This window comes from Cannabis sativa, chromosome 2, assembly GCF_029168945.1.
Source record: "Cannabis sativa cultivar Pink pepper isolate KNU-18-1 chromosome 2, ASM2916894v1, whole genome shotgun sequence".
In the NCBI taxonomy this organism is placed as follows: Eukaryota; Viridiplantae; Streptophyta; class Magnoliopsida; order Rosales; family Cannabaceae; genus Cannabis; species Cannabis sativa.
The window spans coordinates 90,322,454-90,341,500 of NC_083602.1; the positions used below are offsets into that span (position 1 = coordinate 90,322,454).

General features: G+C 34.3%; 1 protein-coding gene across 6 annotated transcripts; it reads right to left on the reverse strand.

Moving 5' to 3' along the window:
* Positions 1-719: 719 nt before the first annotated feature.
* LOC115721270 (helicase protein MOM1) lies at positions 720-18,580 on the reverse strand. 6 transcript variants are annotated; one of them, XM_061111001.1, is made up of 21 exons: positions 18,451-18,580; positions 17,773-18,303; positions 17,417-17,690; positions 16,503-16,638; positions 15,416-15,555; positions 14,474-14,667; positions 14,224-14,354; positions 12,274-12,537; positions 11,441-11,575; positions 10,845-11,087; positions 10,588-10,728; positions 10,185-10,496; positions 9,117-9,302; positions 7,750-8,659; positions 7,603-7,631; positions 7,382-7,471; positions 6,144-6,248; positions 3,696-5,057; positions 2,749-3,258; positions 2,441-2,654; positions 720-1,922 (listed from the first exon to the last, which is right to left on the reverse strand). In XM_061111001.1, exons 2-21 carry the CDS (start codon positions 18,245-18,247, stop codon positions 1,087-1,089), a joined length of 6,687 nt encoding a protein of 2,228 aa, XP_060966984.1. In that variant the 5' UTR covers positions 18,248-18,303; positions 18,451-18,580; the 3' UTR covers positions 720-1,086. The 6 variants fall into 6 exon arrangements, with proteins under 6 accessions (XP_060966984.1, XP_030506395.2, XP_030506396.2 ...); XM_030650535.2 differs by having other exon boundaries at positions 720-2,021; XM_030650536.2 differs by having other exon boundaries at positions 7,603-7,646.
* Between the last annotated feature and the right edge of the window lie 467 nt (positions 18,581-19,047).

The following is a 19,047-nucleotide window of genomic DNA, read 5'->3' on the forward strand; positions in this document are numbered from 1 at the left end:
TTTTTAATAATAATATACTAATTGAAAATCGACATGTGATATTCTCGAAGGACTTAACAGAACTGTTAAAATAGGTACTATTAGAAATAATAGAAATTGAGTATTTGAGTACTTTTGCTGCCATTTTTAAATTTTGGGTATTTAATAGCAACAAATTGAACAAAATAGGTATTTATGACATGAATTTCCCAAGATAAAATATCAAAAATAACAACTACTATATCCTCCAATTAATATGCAATGTCAATTAGTGTGCTAAAATTGTACCAAAATAAAATACTAGAAGATAAAGATATCAGTGGTATTTAGTACAATCCAAATATATAATTAATTATCAAATCTTATATAATTTAATTTATTAATTATTATACAATATACAATTTAAAAATACACTAAGTACCAATGTACCACTAGTAACAAATAACAATGCTCAATACTATACATGTATTTTTGAGAATTGCTAAAAGTCATCTATTCCATGCAATTTTCATTAAAAAAAAAAAAAAATCACATTTTACTTATTTTACTTTCTTTTATAAAAATGTTAAGCACCTTAATACCCAATAGCAATGCTCTATCCTTCTACCTACTTAACACCTATAATTTTACTTCATTTACTTGATTAAAGTATAATAAAACTTTGTACTACAAATGATACACTGACTAGAGTTCATTTGTAACACAAAAACCACATAAAGAATAAGAAAGTTGTAGGAGGCTTTTCATGAATTTAACCTTAATTTTGTTTAAATATTATACATAATTTCTTTTTACTTGTTTTTCATGGTTTTGGATATTCCTCTTCTTAAAATGACTCTACCAGAAAGCATAAACGACGACCAAAATAATGTAAAATTACAACTCTATCAAGACAGGCATTAGGAAGGGTGGTAAGAATAATTTCTTTTGATATTTACATAATAAAGACATCATTTTTTAATGTAAAGCTGCAAAGGCCTTAGAACAAAAATGAGCTACTATTTCTTTTTTTTCCTGTCTACCTCGGTCGGTCGGTCATGTCAAAAAATACTCCCAGGGTCAGAGAACCCGGCGACCATGTTAGGTTTGTATATCTGCTGTAATTGGTTAGTCGTCGTCTGACAAACAAACTACGTCGGTTGGTCTACCTGTGCCGGTTGAGTTAAACTGCTGAGTGTTTTGCCTAACTTCAGGCAAACTAACTGGTACTGTAGGCAAACTAACTGGTTGACTTGAAGCAGCTCGAACAGACTGATTCATAGATGATGGCATCTGTGGTTGTAAATTGGGAACTGTGTTTAATGCTGATGCAGGGATATTTGTTGGCCGTTGTATTCCCCGGGGATGAGATGTAAGATTGGGTCCAGATGGTCGGAGGAGATGTGGTGGGGTGGATCGAATCTGAGGACTGCCTTGAAGATTTGGAGCTGGATAGGAGACGGAATTGATTTGGGGAGGTCTTGCTGGTGCAGTTGGCACGGTTGGTACGGGTGTAGATAAGGGTACTGAAGCTCGCACTGTTGTAGTACCAGAAGGCTCCGAAACTGGAACCACAGTAGCTGGAGAGGCTGATCTTTGTGCATTTGGCACTGTGGTAGCAGGAGAAGCTGGTCTTTGTGCATTTTGCCCTGCGGTAGCTAGAGAGGCTAGTCTTTGTGAATTTTGCCCTGCGGTAGCTGGAGAGGCTAGTCTTTGTGCATTTTGCCCTGCGGTAGCTGGAGAGGCAGGCCTTTGAGCATTTTGCTGTGTGAAAGCTGGAGAGGCTGGCCTTTGAGCATTTTGCGGAGCGAAAGCTGGAGAGGCTGGCCTTTGAGCATTTTGCAGTATGAAAGCTGGAGAGGCTGGTCTTTGTACGTTTTGCACCATGGTAGCATATGGTGCGGTTGAAGATGTAGCAACAAAAGGAGGCCTTTGTACGTTTTGTGCAGTAGCAATTGGAGCGCCTGAACATATAGGAACAAAAGGAGGCCTTTGTAAGTTTTGTTGCATAGGAAAAGAGTTTTGTAGCTGAACCAGATGCTGCATAACAGCAGCATTCACATCTGCCCACGAATATAAGTTAGTAACAAAATAGCCATACAAATCAAACGCAAAATGACAGTGGCACACATAAAAAAGTAGGTTTAAATGCATGGTCACAGTAAAGATGGACAACGGATTGAAATATTCAAGACTGCAGTTTCATATTAAGATCAACTCTTCGCTGTAATGTTAAGAAGTGTCATATTAGAATATGCTAAAAATTGATACAAAAACGAATTTGGCACAGCAATGAATGCTATTCAAAATTTACTTTTATAATTGTTTTATTGTGCATGTATTGACAATATTATATGGTAGTTGTGCTTTATATGATTCAACGTATTTAGTTATTTTCGTTTCAAATTTAGCATTGGCACACTTTCATAAGAGATGATGCAACAAAAAACAATTTAAAGGTTGTCGCCAGAAAGAAACACACCTTGATGAGGTCCACCAGACCTATCTATTGACCTATATTCACACTTTGACCTGAATGCCTCTGCCAAGATTTTATTCAACCATAATTTGTTGCGAAGATCATCGAAATTCTTATTTTTTACAAAAAACTCGGTATCGACCTCCCTGTTCATCGTCTCATACTTCTTATTAATTTCAGCAATCTCCTTCTCATAATCACCTTTTAGATGCTGCTTCTGCTCAAGAAAAAGGTAAAGTCAGTATGAAGCCATCATCTAAAAATGATATATTTACTTGATACAGAAACGCATTTAGTAATTTGAAACCGACCTTATCATCATAGGTCTTACGAGTTTGATCGAATTCTTGACATAATCGCTCCAGTTCCACCTGAAGTGGATCAGGGTTCAAGGGCGGACCCCCCCACGACATCATTGGAAGCGGCATGGGTGGTGCAAGATGATTATAAGATTCAGAAACAGACATGTTCCTAAGGTCAGGAACATGCATTCCTGAATTCCTAACGGGTGTATTTGATGAACTCGTCATAGGATATGAAACAGCTTGATTTGAAAACTGAGGGTTCTCAACAGGTTGCACTGGAGCCTGGGAAACCTGTATAGAGTTCAAACCCTCATCACCAGGCCGACGTTCATTTTCCTCAACCAATTGTGCTACGGGCTGCAATGCCGGAACAGACTGAGTGGATGATAATGGTGGAATTGGTTCTGATCCCGACTGTACAACTTCGTCTAATGTATTCTGCTTATCAGCTCTTTGGGCATCTACAAGCTGTGTTCCACAAGATATTGGTGGCAAATCACATTCACCTAGGGGCACCTGAAAATACAAAGGGTCAAAAACCAACAACAAAAATTTTCATCCCTTTCAACAATTTTCAGTTTATTTCATTCCCACATTACAAATGATTTCCAGACTCAAGAGAGAGAGCTAACATTATCACATATGTATTTGCACCCACAAGGTGTGGGTGTCGTGCCCCTCCTGGATTACCTATATTGCAATTGCTATAGTTTCCAATCCCTCAAATATTGTAGGGTTAAATGAGAAGCCCAGTTTCAAAAAAAATAAATGGTACCCACACAAACCATCTTGTAAAACACATTACATTCAATAATATCCTAGCAGATACGACGAAAGTAGTGCATAAATATCTTTGGAGAACAATGTAATATTTACTTATACAAGAGGAATGGCATATTATAAATGAAACATACTCCATATAAATCAACAGCGTATTAAGAAAAGAATCAAACCTCATTAGTTGACGCAGCTATACCATCAGCCAAAGTAACAGCAGGCTGCGCACATGAATTTTCCGGTGACGGCTCCTGGGAAAGAGAATTCTGATTGCAAGCATTATCAACTCTATCTTCCTGGTTGATGACAGCAACCCCATTTGATGTGACATTGCAGAGTTCAGTACCTTTTTCTCCACTATGATCAACATCTAATGTTACTCCCTGTGCAATTTGTTCTTTAGTAGAAATTTGAACTTCAGTGTAGACAATCTTATCACCATGAATGGAACTTGCAGTCTCAGGTACGATTGGGGTAGATTCATTGGCAATATGTGCTTCACGTGAAGAGCTCTCGATAGAAACAAAATTTTGCATATTGGCAGATGGATCAGCCGAGACAATTACTTGAGCATCACTTACAGGTCCAGTAGTATTCTGCTCAAGAGATCCCGAACCTGGTAAACTATCAGAAGCAGCCAGTGAATCTATATGAATACACGTCACCTCATCAGTAGCAGCAGTTTCATGCAGTAGATTTTCCTGACTACGATTATTTAAAAGATTAGCCAAAAGAGGGAGATTATCAGGATTATCTTCAACTCTAACTTGATCACTCAGAGAGCATTTAGACCCAGTTACAGCTTTTTTTATAGGTGGTTTGTTCAACAATTCATCAGAAGCCCAGGATTCCAAGTCCTTCACCCAACAAGACTCCGCCTCTTGCAACCTTATCTTGTTAAAAAGATATTTCGTCTCAAGATTTTTAAGGCACAAATCCCTCTTGCTCCTGAGTTCTTCCAATTCTTTAGCAAGAGAATTATCCACCGACTTAAGTTGTTCTTCTCTCATTGACGTATTATGCTCAAAACATGTAAGAGCAGCAGCTCTTTTGAGTTTATGATTTTTCTGTATTCTAGTCTTTCCTTCTTCAAAATTCTGCTCTGTTTCATTTTTTTCTATCTCGAGCTTTTGAATGAGTTTCTCCAGATTCTTCTGAAACATGCTCTTGACATTCTTAATACTCTTGTTAATATCTTTTTCTGCCAGTTCATACAGAAGTTTGTCAAAATTTTCCATATTCCCTGTACAGTCTTGAACCCCTACTTTAACCCTATCTACGTTAGAGGGCACAGACAGTTGACCATTCACTTTTGAGTGGTCCAAGGTATCAGTAGTAGTCAACATTGGAGCTTTTGGTGAATCCGCAATTTTGAGTTTCCCAATCTGATATGCAAATATGTTTTTTAGGCACCTCAGCATTGAATACAGACATTCTGCCTCGTCTTTCTTACATTCGAAGTTGAGATGTTGTCTTGCCAGTTCAAGTGATTCTTTGTGGTCAATTTTCTGCTTCAGCAAAGAGGTTACAGTCCAACACTGCAGAACAAACAAAGACATTGTCACTCGAGAAACTTCTGGACATCATTATGTGAAAATACACACTAAATATTTGATTACTTGTACCAAATCAAAGTTTCGTATTAGACAATTTATACCATACCAAATGATGTCTTTTATTAGACAATTTCCATTAAAGATATTTTTAAGAAAGAATCATCCAGAAAGAAATATTTAGACCATATTCTACCAATCAGACAGAGTGAAAAATGAAATAAGAAATCAAGAAATGCACATTACACGAAAAGCCATCATCTGCAACTTAACATCGAATACAAGGCCATTTCTTTCCAACTGAGGGATCCAGAAACTACCAAAACCTAGCACTGCCACAAAACCATGTCTAAGCTGGTCCCACCGAAAAGGAAGAACTCATATACAAGTGAAGTATGTGGGAAATTGCAGCAAAGGATTTTGGGTAAGATAAAAATAGAGAAGTACAAATTGGAGAATAAAAAGCAGAAGGTGTGGTATCATAAGAATTATATAGTGATTGAGCTATTGCTCTTGGAAGAGAACTGGTCTTTTGAATAACCCAAATGTGCAAGATCAAGTCAACCCATCAAGTGTCTACATCTTAACTAAGAGCTTTAGAAAGGAAGTGCATCATGATTTATGTAAGCATCGGAATGTAATCAACATCGACCTTAGCTTGATCAAAGTTGCAAACAAATTCATGCATTTTGACTAAAGCTTTTTTAATACAACAATGGCTATTGTCAAGAAGGCAACATTACAACTTGCAAGTTAAGAAGAATTAATCACATTTTTTTTTAAGAAGAATTAATCACATTAAAACATGCATTACCAAATTTCTAGGGAAAACAAATGGAACACAACAAATTCATAAGAAAAGAACTATTTCCACATAATTATATATTAGTATATTAAGTAGCAGCCATAGCAATAAACATCATTCGGGTTTTAAATAGAATGCAGCATCTTTAAAAGTTCCAATTGCAAACATATTAAGAATATAAATTAGGCATTAGATCAAAATGATAAAAAGATAGATTAAAACCGGAAACTAAAACAGCACCGCATACTAGAGGAAAAGATTCTGACCAGAGATATCTGAAAAGCCTGCAATATTGTGTTTGATTCTCTGTTGACACAATGGTATTTCATAACGTACTCAAGAAACTCTTCGGCCACACCCAGAGCTTGATCCTGCATTACGGTGAAGTAAACTATCAAGATATTGCTAACACAGAGTTGTACAAATGTCACAACTGTGGATTATAATGTTGCAAAAGGCTTATTTGGACAAAAGGAAGTTTTTTGCGTAAGACGAGGGGTAACAATTGAGGCACGTTGAGGCTTCCCAATTCTTTTTATATTATTTATTTTTCAAGCAAAAGGAAATGTGCTCATAAACAATTAAAACAACCTACTTTTTAAAAGACAGAATAAACGCGTATTTTAAAGATCAGAAGACGAATAACATGATATGTAGAGGCATCCTACATATATCTCTATATATGTATCATTTCTAAGATTCAATAGTTAACATAACTCATGTAACACTTTTAGACATAACATAACTCAAACCAAAGATTAAATAAACCCAACCAAACCTGATAATATAAAGGGAGTAGCCAACTTATACAACTTAAACATACAAGTTCACTCTTGGTCAAGATGAGAAGGCTGACTCTTGAGTAAATGTTCTTTATTAGTTCATTGTTAATAAAGAAACAAAATATTATAAATTGATAAATTTTAACTGTCACTCCACCCCAAATAAAAGATGAACCATCTTTAATAGATATTCTCATTTCTTTCTAATCACAAGGCCCAAAGAAAGGACTGAGCTGTAGTATTCCATAAACTTTCCCAACTTGTCTTGAAAAACCCCCCAAATCTGCCTAGACCCTCTTGTGTAGGAGATTTATACAAAATTCATATTTAAATGCATGTTATTGTTTTATTCACCTAACGTAAATGAAACACCAAGTAAGATAACTCATAAAATCTTGCATATCAATTTTCTTTTCCACAATAACTATGACAAATCTTTCCATAAACTTTCCCAACTTTTCTTGAAAAACCCCCAAACCTTCCTAGACCCTCTTGTGTAAGAGATTTATACAAAATTCATATTTAAATGCATGTTATTGTTCTATTCACCTAACGTAAATGAAACACCAAGTAAGATAACTCACAAAATCTTGCACATCAATTTTCTTATCCACAATAACTATGACACTTTTTATGTGAACATTTTTTAACCAGTATCATGTAAAGAAGAGAAGCAGTACATAATTAGAAGAAAAACTGTACAGGTTAAAAGAAAATCATACCGAGAGTTTTAGAAGCTTGCAAAGTTTTAAAATCTCAGGCTTCAAAGAACGATGGAGACTCTTTTGTGCATCAAGCGTTTTCTTTCGTTGCTGCAAAAGAAATATATAAGGCTAAGGTACTTCTAAGAAATATAATTTATGAACAGAGAGAATGAAGTACAATTTTCAAAGAAAAAAAATGTTTCATTTATGCAAGCACTTGACCTGGGAAACAAACTAACCTGGTTATCTGTGGTTGTTCCAAATGCTCCTACAAAATCAGACACTTTCAGACCATTAAAAATAAGAAGTCAGCTAAACAATATTTTATGCTAGCTCTAGACTTTGTCCAGATAATATACCAATAATTAACAAAGTCAGGATTTTACCTTCTTTACAGCTAGAGATTGATTTTCCATCTGATCCAAGTTCTATAGATGGTGGATCTACTGTACTATTTGAAAGTTTCTTGCGCTTCTTACAAATTTCCTCACTCTCATTTCCTGTGTTGTTTGATGTCTCGTCAGAATAATGTACCTTCTTTCGAGTTCTCTGCGATAAATCATAGGATATAAACTTCCACTGAGGATGTTTTCCTTCCAACACTCCTGTCCAAAATAGATGAGGTTGAACCTTGTCCATAACTTCACTTTGTAGCTCACCATATAACGAAGACTCTGTGCAGTAAATTCCTCCAACTTGTTGAACATTTATGATTATTGACTCATTGTCTGTTCTATCTGAAGAAATAATCTGCGAGAAATTCTTCATAACATCTTCCAGTGAGGGTTCCTTAACTAAGCTTTCTGTGGAGGAGGTTGTTACACCTTCACCATGGAACTTATCCAAAGTATTGAATTGATGAGCCGCCCCCCACATTAGTAACATGTGACTCATACTCAAGTTTATGTTTGGTGACTTACCATCTAAAGGCTTCCCTTCCTTTGAAAGATGTAAAACCTTTTCTTCCACTGTATATGGTGTATACAAACGAAATGTTGTTACTTGCTCCCTTTTTAAATCAAGAGTTATCTTTTGCAGGGCTCTCACATCATTCACCGGGTTCAAATCACTACTGAATATGATGACAATATCAACAGAGCACAACTTAATGCTGCTGTTACAAGCACGGTTTTCTAGTAAGAAAACAAATCTTTCACAGTCCTTGTTGAAATTATTCATAGCAGAAATCTTCTGAGAAGGTTTTAAATCGCTATCAACACGCTCATAGAAAGCTTTTCCAAATGTATGTATTAAAAAGTCCTCCAAAATGTGTCCCAGAGAAGCCGTTCCTAAATCCTGATAGATTTCAATTATAGAAGAGATCATTAAAGTAACTAATCAATAATTAAAAACCGATAAAAATCCTCCCTTGTAACCAAGCCACAACAGTAGACAAAAGAAATAGCTTTACTAATAATTAATATATTATGAATGAAAAGTTATTAAGAATCATTAAGCCTTTAAGATAGCAGAAATTGTATTTATGGATGCTAGCCATAGCCAATATAAGAAGAAGAAACTTTTAAAAATGGAGAAAGACAATACACATCAACGATGCTATACAAAATATAATAGTTGTATACTATCTTAAAACAGTCTGGTTTAACTTTTTGTACAGTTTTGTAGGTTTGCTTCAATTCTATTTGAGGATACTTAATCATCCTCTCGTAATTTTTATTTTTGGCCATCAATAATAGTTTTGTTTCTTTTAGTATATATGTGTGTGTGTGTGTCGGTGGGGGGAGTCACATACCGCGCCAGGGAATAGGATAAGAACTCTTAAACCCCGCTTTTGTATTTCCAAAAGCATCATATGAAGAAGTTGAAGCTTGCCACATGCTTTTACTCCAGCACGATAATAAGGAGGTGTATCTTTCTTGAAGCCTTTCGTAACCACCTCTACGACTCTTCTATCTCCTAAGTAAGGGTGATTAAAACACTGCAAATTATAACAATCAAGGAAATATGAGGAATCAGGCATTTGAAAGTTCATACACAAAAATGCTAAAGCAGTAGCAGAATTTTTTTTAAAAAAAATACAGTAGCAGACATTTTAATATACATTTGAAAGAAAAAAAAAGTGTATATAACTGTAGATCTCATGTACTTTCAATGTCATTTCAAAATCATAAGAAAATAGATTTGGTACTACTCAAAAAAAATCAAATGCAAATTCAAATGCGCACACACAGTGAATTATTTGATATGATTAATGTTTAGAAAATCATTTTATCTATTTTTCAAGTTGTTCTTGCTAAAAATTAGTTTCATCATCAGTTGAATTTGTTGCTAAAGTATCACATTGGAGAAACCTTGTCCGACCTTAGTTTGGACACAGTTCACGCTTGATCTACATTTGAGCAACCTTAAAACACATGGTCCAAATACCATCATGAACCCTATCGAACCTTGTTTGAATTGGGTTCGTACCTAAAAAATGTAGTGACAATGTCATATGAGAATTTTCAATGAAAATTCTTCAGCAATGCCACTCTTTTCTTTTCTTTTCTTTGACAGAACTCGAAAAGTGGATTAGACCTACCTTAATACATATAGCCTAGAGTGGTGGAAAAAGAAAGACAGGAGAAAATAGGAAGACAATAGAAAAATTTCTTACCTAATATGCCTCTCAATAATAGGGGGTATTTTGGTTTAACATCATTTTTTAAGAAATAACAAGCATTGAAATAACCATACATGGGGATAAAATCTCTAGCTTCCCGAGGTATAAGATCTGATCCATAAAGTTGTAAGTTGTGAAAGAGAAATGTATAAGATCTCATGTTATTATTCAACTAATAAAGAAGTCAACAAACCCAACCTTTCGACAAGACATCAGAATATCATGGACTGAGTCAACAATAAAATTCTTCGGAGATGAACAAAGTATGGTAGAGTTTGAAATCAAAGTGTTGCAGTACACTTCAAGCTGCACATTTGTAATCGGGGCAGGAACCCAGTACTCATTGAATCTTGACGATCCCAACTTGCTTTGATAAACAACATATTTTGAAAACTTTTCCTTCAGTTTACCAAGATTATCACTGGGACTGATTAGCAAGGACTCTTTGCTTTGTGAATCAGAAGGAGACTCTATAAAAGATAACAAGTTACGGTATTCAGCGATGGTCTCCTGCCATAGCCAGTACCAGTAGCAACGCTCATGTCAGCCACTTGAAATAACCAAAAAAAAAGTAAAGTAAAAGGTACAAGAAAACAGAAACCTTTAGTTGACCACTAACAAGAAGAAGCCTTCTTCCCGTATCTAATTGTTTAATTTCAACAAAATGTGAAGAGATTGTAGGGCATTGGCATTCATCAATTATAATTAATTCCCATTCTATACTTCTAAACACATCCAACTCCTGCAAAGTTGAGAGAGAAAAAAATATAACTTATATAGTACAATATGCAAACCTTGAAGCATGTTATGAGCTGAACTATTAGCTTTAAACACGCTATCAGAGTTTTTTCGAAGTACCTCCAGAACAATGTCCATTGTTGTTATAAGTACTTGAAACATCAGGGAACCTCCCTCACCAAACTCCAGTTTTCTAATACTTCTTCTTAAATCTTTGTCCCCACTGTAAACTACAGCATTGACAAACCAAAGGACTCCATCATCCCACAAATGAAGGGCTGCCAAAGTCGATATAATAAGAAAAGGCCGACTAGGTTTAGGGCGAAATGATTGAACCAGCGAAGCCACTTTCAAGATTCTCTCCTGAAAATTCGATATCCATTAGTTATTATTCTTTCATAATGATGTGAAGTAAATACAAGTATGTCTGAGAATTACAGGCTACAACAAGGGTTCACTACAAAAAAACTCTTTTACAATAGCAATAAAGAGTTTACCACAAAATGTTAAAATCATCAAACAATAAGCCCTCAAAACCCTTTTATATTCAATATCCAAATACCTACCAGTAGCTAACTTTATCCAACAAAAGCGCACAAAATTAACAGACAATCACCAAATCATTGCTAAGTGAAAACAAATGCCTCAAGACATGGATAACTAATTTTTCAAAATGACTACAATTCAATATGTCAATATAACTGATTAACCCTTACCTGTTCATCAATGACAACAGCATTCGGGCCCTTGAGCCAAAACTCATGTAGCTTGTTATAGTAATCCTGACAACTGCTACGAAATTGCGTTGATCTTCCAGCGAGCAGTTCCAATAACTTTTCACTCTCAAGTATCTACAGAAACAAAAAACATCATGCTAGTTCAATAGAAGTAAAAGTTAAGATAAACAACAAAACCAATGTATTTTATTAATATATCTTTTAATTGTCCTTTCCCCATACACTTTAATGTCGACACAAAAAACTCTAGCAAATAACTAGATAGCACCCACAAAGAAATGAACCAAAAACCTCATGAAATTAAGCAGTAGGCCTAACCCGGAGCTTTAAAAGAAACAAATGTATCAATTGTCAAGCTAATACAAGGAAAAAGTATGTCTGTTACACACAACATCAGTCCTAAAAGAAAATTAACACTAGAAAACATGACAATCATGAAACAATTGCAGTATAAGTTCTACAATAAAAAAATTCTAGATCTTAGATGCATCTATAGAAAACTAAAATTTTATCCCATAAATGAAAACTAAGATTTTAGCAATATTCAGCAAAAAAAAAAAAAGATTTTAGCAAAAACAACATTCATTATAAGAACCCTAAGTTTAAATAAAATAAACTAGTTTTCAAACGTTAATAATTAAATGCCAAACAAACTGTAAGAAAACTAATAAATATTTAGAGGTATAACAGCTTTAACATAATCAACGTACAATTAATTTATAGCTCAACGGAAACTGAAGAAATCCATGAAGTAATCAAGGAGAAAATATGTGCAAATAATGGAAAAATCTATCACATTCTAAGGTAGATACCTTGTCTTCTAGAGAAGAAGAATCCCCGTTCAGCATGCTGTGTCTGTTCTCATAATCCTTTATTAGCGCTTTACCGTCAGCATTACTAAGCAAAGTATAATCCAACTCCCAGGTAGCTTGCTCATAGCCAAGACTGCACCATTTTACAAGCCACTCATGGTGCCCATCTAGCTTAGTAAAAGTATTCTGGTTATGCCCCTCGGGGGAAATCAACAATCTTTTCTGCAATAACCGATGGGGAACCTTCCATTCTGGCTTCCACACCTAAAATGAATAAAGAATACTTCAGAAACTAACTATACTTTTTTTTTTTAATAATTCATAAACAAATTTAACTCATAATAAAAATAGAAAAATCTTTAAATTAAAAAGCAGTTAATAAATTCTAAATCAATTATAAGACTACCCCTAAGGAATCTAAAACATACTCAGGCTTCAATTACTCACTCAGTACTCGTCACAATTAAAATGAAACTCAGTAATAATCCTAAGAAACGCTAATTAATAAATTGTTATATAATAAAATGTATCTATCTAATTCTACATCATTCCCGTGAGTTCAATCTGAACTCCGATAAGTTAAAACTTCTATTCATGATAAAGAAACAACACAATGTAGAAGCAAATGCCATCATAAATTATATTCCTTGACGAAGAGGTGTGGTCTAGAAAAGAAACTCTGTACATAAATATTGAAGAAGATACAAAGGTCACATGTCCATGAGTGATCTGAATTTATTTCTCAGGTCACATGTTCATCGAGAAGAGGCTAAGCCTCATGACAGTAAGGTGTACGAGGCATCCTTTGTAATGGGTTTTCTAAAGTATGTACACCTAAACTTATTTAGCAGTCCAAAACTGGGCTAAGGGAAAACACCTCAGTCCGTGAATTAGCTATTTAAAACTTTGTTTGGTAGTCATCTAGGCAATTTCCTCGTCAAGATCAGATTTCTTAGTTTGGTCCACATCTGTTTGAGACATGAGGAATAGCAAAAATCACATTCAAAAGGCAGCCATGAAGTCATCTGTAGGTTGCTTGATTGGTCATTTATTTATTAGAAACCTAACCCAAGCCCTCAAAAGGTAGCCCAAAATTTTAAAAAAAAAACACCAATAACATCGTCTGCTTCTACAACCCAAACAACAAAAAAATAAAATAATAGATAGACAGCAGAACTGAAGGCTTTCTCAAAAACAGGTTTTCAGAGGAAAAGAGACTCATCTACAATACTAATTGTTGTAAGAAGAAGTCAGAAAACAGAAAAGAATAGAAATGTCAAGAAAAAGAGTACACAGACATCAGAAGGTGGTTGATCCAGTTAATGAGATCAAATAAAGCATAGTTTTCCAGATTCGGTGTGAGAGTGGTGCAATGTTGTTTTGTATGCTCTGAGTTTTCTATTTCAGGCACACCTTGTCTTTAAGAGGTTCTTATTGGGTCTATGCAATAGAACTCTCTTTGTTTCAAAAGAAAATAAATCAATGAATAAATAAATAAATAAAACAGAAAACTATATAGAACAGAACAAGAAATGATGAAGAATTAGAAACAAAAGAGATTATAGACAGACTAAATCTTAATGAGTTATAAATTCATAAACAATCCTCCAAGTACTCAAATCAATACAACTCAATAATAAGTCTCAAATATGCTAATTAATCAATAATAATATTTAATCATCCATGTATTTTGTACCTTCAATTCTAATGGTCACTAAAAGACAAGTTCGTAATAGAAAAAGGAAGGGATAATACACCAAAAATAACTACTTATTAAGCCTAAATACCACATCACACTCAAAAAGCATCTCGTCCTTTGGATTCGAAAGAAGAAAAATACTGATGTAAGAAAATGGCTGAGCGGGAAAAGGTAAAACATGCAAAAGTACAAAATAAAATATAACATCTAAATAAAGATTAAAGAGAAAACAGTTTTCAGGGATAATAAACCTGGCTTTCTCTGTTGAATTTTTCAACAAGTGATGGAGCATCAAGAAGCAGCTTACATTCGGGTACCCAAATATTGTGAAAATGTGCAAGCCCTTTGTATTTAACAAAAAAAACCCTCTGTTCTTGGGATGCTATAAGCAAAAATCACAAATCCAAAGGAGGAAATCAGAAACCAATAAATTGCAATTTGCAATCACAACCAAATTCCATGCAAGCAAGAACAGAAGTTAACACACTCCAATTCTCATACCATCAACATCTAATACTTCCACAACCCTGTCATCAAAGATTGCCTCTACTCCCTCCGACACTGAATGTTCACCATAGTCTAACTTCTTCATGACACACATAAGACAATACCAAACTCCAAGAATGACACCATCCATAGGAGGATCTAGACACGTGGGATGATAGCTTCTTTTGCACTCTTTTCCATGGCAGCACCTGATGTTGAATGAGTTTTTTTTAGTAGACATCAGGAAAGCAACATCTCAGAGTCAAAGTATGTTATGCTTTTTCTATAATAAATTCAAAAAACATATTTTTAAGTGTAACAAGACAACAGTACTATGTCTAGATGCTATTTGACCAAGGCTTTTCTATACGAAGAGAGTATGGAAGTCTCCCACCTTCAATTTGCAGATGATACTATTCTCAACTTAATACATGAATAAAAGCCAGTTATTAAGACTTAATCTAGGCGAGGGGTGGTATGAAGCTGCCAACGATAGACTGTGGGGTGGACTCATGGCCTTTGAAAATCGCTTACCATTCTAGAGGGGGGAAGCTTACCCTTATTCAATCCGTGTTAGCTTCAATTATTAGTCATTATACAATACCCCAAGATCAGTTGCGTGGAAAAGATAATGAGGGACTTCTTTTGGGAGAGACGTGACATAGATTGAGGAGAACACTTGGTAGCTTGGTAAGTGGTGTGCAAACCGGAATGCAAAAATAATACAGATTGCTATTTTTGTTCAAAAATAATTATCCCAAGCATTTAACTCCAAATTTTACTCCGGTGTTTGAAATCTAAATAAATGACAAAGTAGAACAAAAGCAACTAGAATTTATAGAAAATAAAATGAAATATAGACATAGATTTGCATAGTTCTCATATATTGCTAAACTATTTATTAATGGCCAAAGATAGTTGCATGAATCAGTGCGCAAATAAAAAAGAGCTACTCACAATAGGCTTCCCCCGACCTTGCATTTAAAACATGTATTTTGTTCACCAACTGTCTGAAGATCTCCAGATGATTCCTTTTGCTGCATATGATTTTCACAATTCTCAGCGGTAGTAGTACTAGCTTCACACTCCCCTCTATCCTGATTCAATTTAATAATGACGACATTCATAAACATTTTTATTATCCATATCCAATAAATGTAGAACATCTATCCACGAATTTATATATATGTATATATCTTTGGGTCTTATTTAAAGAAAGAAAAAAAAAAATACAAAAGAAGAAGCTTCATCATAATCATAATCATTATATATGGCCAATGATATATATAACTGTTAAGAGTTTTACTATCAAATATCAATTTCTAAGAATACCTCCTAATTTCTAAGAAAAGTATGGAAAAAGACAGGGTAATTAAAGAAATCAGTTTATGGGCTTAAGCAATCTCCACGGGCATGGTTAGAAATACTAAGTCAAGTCACTAAAAAAGTACAGCTATATGCAAGGTCAGTCAAATTATACTTCTTTCGTTAAACACTTAAACAATATGGTTGCAATTTTAACAGTTTATGAAGATGATATGACAAGGGCTAAAGCAATTGCTATGTAAATTTATGAAATTATCCAGACAACACCTGTCAAAAAACAAACCCACAATTCTATATTGGTCTCCGTAACATAAAACTGTCATGATAAAACCCATTGCATGCTCAAGGTGCAAATAACTATTGCTCCAAATTCATAGTAAAGTGATTAAATTGGCTATAAACATACAAGTTACAACCTACAGTGCACTCATGCATGGCAGCACAAATCACTATATTCCATAGTCCATAGTCCATACATTAAATTTCTTTTGAAAGAACAAAAGTAACAAATTTCATAAACTTAATAGCACAATCCCAATACCCCACCACTCTTGATTTTAGCTTCAATAATAGCAAATGTATTAAGATGTATAAATAAATCGGATGATAATAGGGTTAGCACTTACAATAAAATGGGAACAAGATCAAATACGTGGGAAACGGATAATGGTACACAATAGTATAAGTAAATAAATGACAAAAGAAAAAACAAACCAACCGTTGTTAAAATGGCTGCAGCTATTTCTTGATTTGAGTTGACACTGTCTGAGGAAAACTTGCCCCCTGTTGAGTCTAGGTTCACCCTGTTGACATTATCTGAGGAAAACCTGCCCCCTGTTGAGTCGAGGTTCACCCTGCAAGATATATAACAAAATTGATGAACTCTGAGTAGTTCCTGGGTTGGAAAATAAGACAAGAGGCTAGACACAATATAAAAAATAAACCTTTTTATGAAACTTCAAACTTATTATCCATTATGTGGATGGGCATCAAGATTATTCAAATTTAGAAATATTGAACGGAAAAAAATCTCCTTAGGTTTGCATTTGTATCTAGTATCTCAAACACAGTTATTTAGCTAGCTTATCATGAGATTTTGTGGTGTATTTTTTTTAAGTGCCTTAGTTTCTCTGTTATGTTTATAAGAAAAAGAAATTTATATAATAAGGACCTATGACAACAGTAAGAAGATCAGATATCCTCAAGAAATTAAAAAAAAAATCCAAACTTAAAAGAAACAATAACAATTTTAAGATTAATACAGCCACATGAGTCTAGCCCAAGTGGTGTTATAAATGGTCTGCGGTTCAAATTCCATCTGGTCTAATTTAACAAATGGGCACTTACTAATTCTTATTTAAAAACTAATACTAATAAATAAAGATTAGTTGGACACAGCATTCTTCAAAATTAAGAACACCAAATAGAGTGGAAAATCTTTAAACTCAGTCTCTTAAGTCCATTGAGAAGCTAGAAATTTCACCCATTCACATGAAGAGGCCACCCAAATCCATTGTCTTGTCTTTAAAATAGGAACATTTACCCTCCAAATACTATTGTTGTACTGCATTATGAGAAACTAGCACCCAAAAAAAGAAAAAAAAAATGATGACTTTGTAAATACTAACGAACCTTGGACTAGTAGAATATGTGTCAAGTTTCTCCACAGGATTAGAGTTCTGGTCCAACATGTTATTTTTACTTGGTGAAGACATGATTTCGTGGTCGCTTTCCATCAACTCTATTGGGTCAGGTTCATCAATATCCTTCTCCACTGTGGCATCAATATCATTGAATTCGCCAATGCTAAAAGCTCCCGATTCGTCACCAATTTCAGCTTCACCAGGCTTCATACTAGAGCCGGAAGGCTCCTCTCCACCATTGTTATCTTCCATCGTCTTGTTAGCTTAAAAATTTAGAATGAAACTATTCAGCATTGCCATAAAAACGATAATAAATCATAAAGTACACAGAACAAACAATAATACCTTTAACCTTCTTTGCTTTTGGGCTCTTGAAAGCCCCCATGTAAGCATGAGCATCCAATCTCTTCCTCTTCTTTTTCACTCTATGACATTCTAAATCCGGTTCTTCAATATCAATTTCCTCATCTTCTTTACCTTTTTCAGCTTCTTTAGCTTCTAAATCCTCAGTTAATTCTCTAACACTCTTCTCTTTCTTACTTTTCTTCTTCAAATTCTTCAAACTCGAGCTAATGCCAGCATTTTTCGATACAGAAGAAGGTGATGCCGAGCTCTTTCCCCTATCAGACCTTCTAAGAGGACTAACAGTAGGCGTCAATTTCTTCTCCGGAGAAATCATCGGAACTCGCCTCTCAAGTCTCTCCGACTTACGAACACTCGGAGCTTCCTTCGTCTCAGATACCTCTCTAGAAGATCTTCTTAACCCAAACGTATTCTCATCATCTTTACCTTTCCGACTAGGTCGAGCATCATTCCCCATGCTCTCATAACCAGAAATTCTTCAATTCAAAGACAAAATTCAAAACCCTACAAACCCTAAACAACAAATTACGAAATCAAAGGCATGCATTTCCAAAAAAAAATTTAAAAAAAAAAAAACCTAATTTATCGATCAAATTAACGTAACAGAAGAAAATTGTTCGAAGATTGAGCTTAAAACAGAGAGAAAATTCTTGAGCTAACCTGAACAATGAACTCAAGATTAAGAATTTGAGGATTTGAACAAAATAATGTTTGGTTTTTGTGAGAAGAGTGAGAAAGTGAAAATGAAAAAACGAGGGAACGTTAGAGAGAGAAAGATGAAAGAGAAAACTCCACTTCATTTCATATTTTTGTTTGAAATGACCAAATTGCCCCTGGACTGGTATCAGCTGGCAGCTGACGTATACTTATGCTATTTTTAGTTATATTTATTTTTTATTTAATTTAGGGGAAAAAAAATTAATTTTGCTGAAAATGGAAAAAATGTATTTAATTGAAAGAATTTTAATATAATAATAATAATTGGTTTGGTAAATCTTTTTGGGAAAAGATAAAATTCTAGGAATATATTGAATAATTTTTACTTAATAAGTGGATTTTTTTTATTGATAATGTTAAGTGTAATTTTGATCTGTATTTTTAGTTTTTTTTTTTTTTGGTTTTGATATAGTTAGTTTTTAGTTTCGGTAATATTTTTATTAGGATGATTTTTAAGAGTTAAAATATATATTTTTTATTATTAATTGAAATAATTTGAATTTGTATTAATGTTTTGATAGAATTATTTGGATTTATATA

What these genes read in the sequence shown, in the direction of transcription:
- LOC115721270 (XM_030650534.2), bottom strand. Translation starts at nt 18,247, where the DNA reads ATGGGGAATGATGCTCGACCTAGTCGGAAAGGTAAAGATGATGAGAAT. An exon ending in AAGGTCGGGGGAAGCCTATT is followed by an intron (nt 14,668 to 15,415) that starts GTGAGTAGCTCT and finishes ATTCAACATCAG; the next exon opens with GTGCTGCCATGGAAAAGAGT. An exon ending in TTATCCTATTCCCTGGCGCG is followed by an intron (nt 8,660 to 9,116) that starts GTATGTGACTCC and finishes GAAATCTATCAG; the next exon opens with GATTTAGGAACGGCTTCTCT.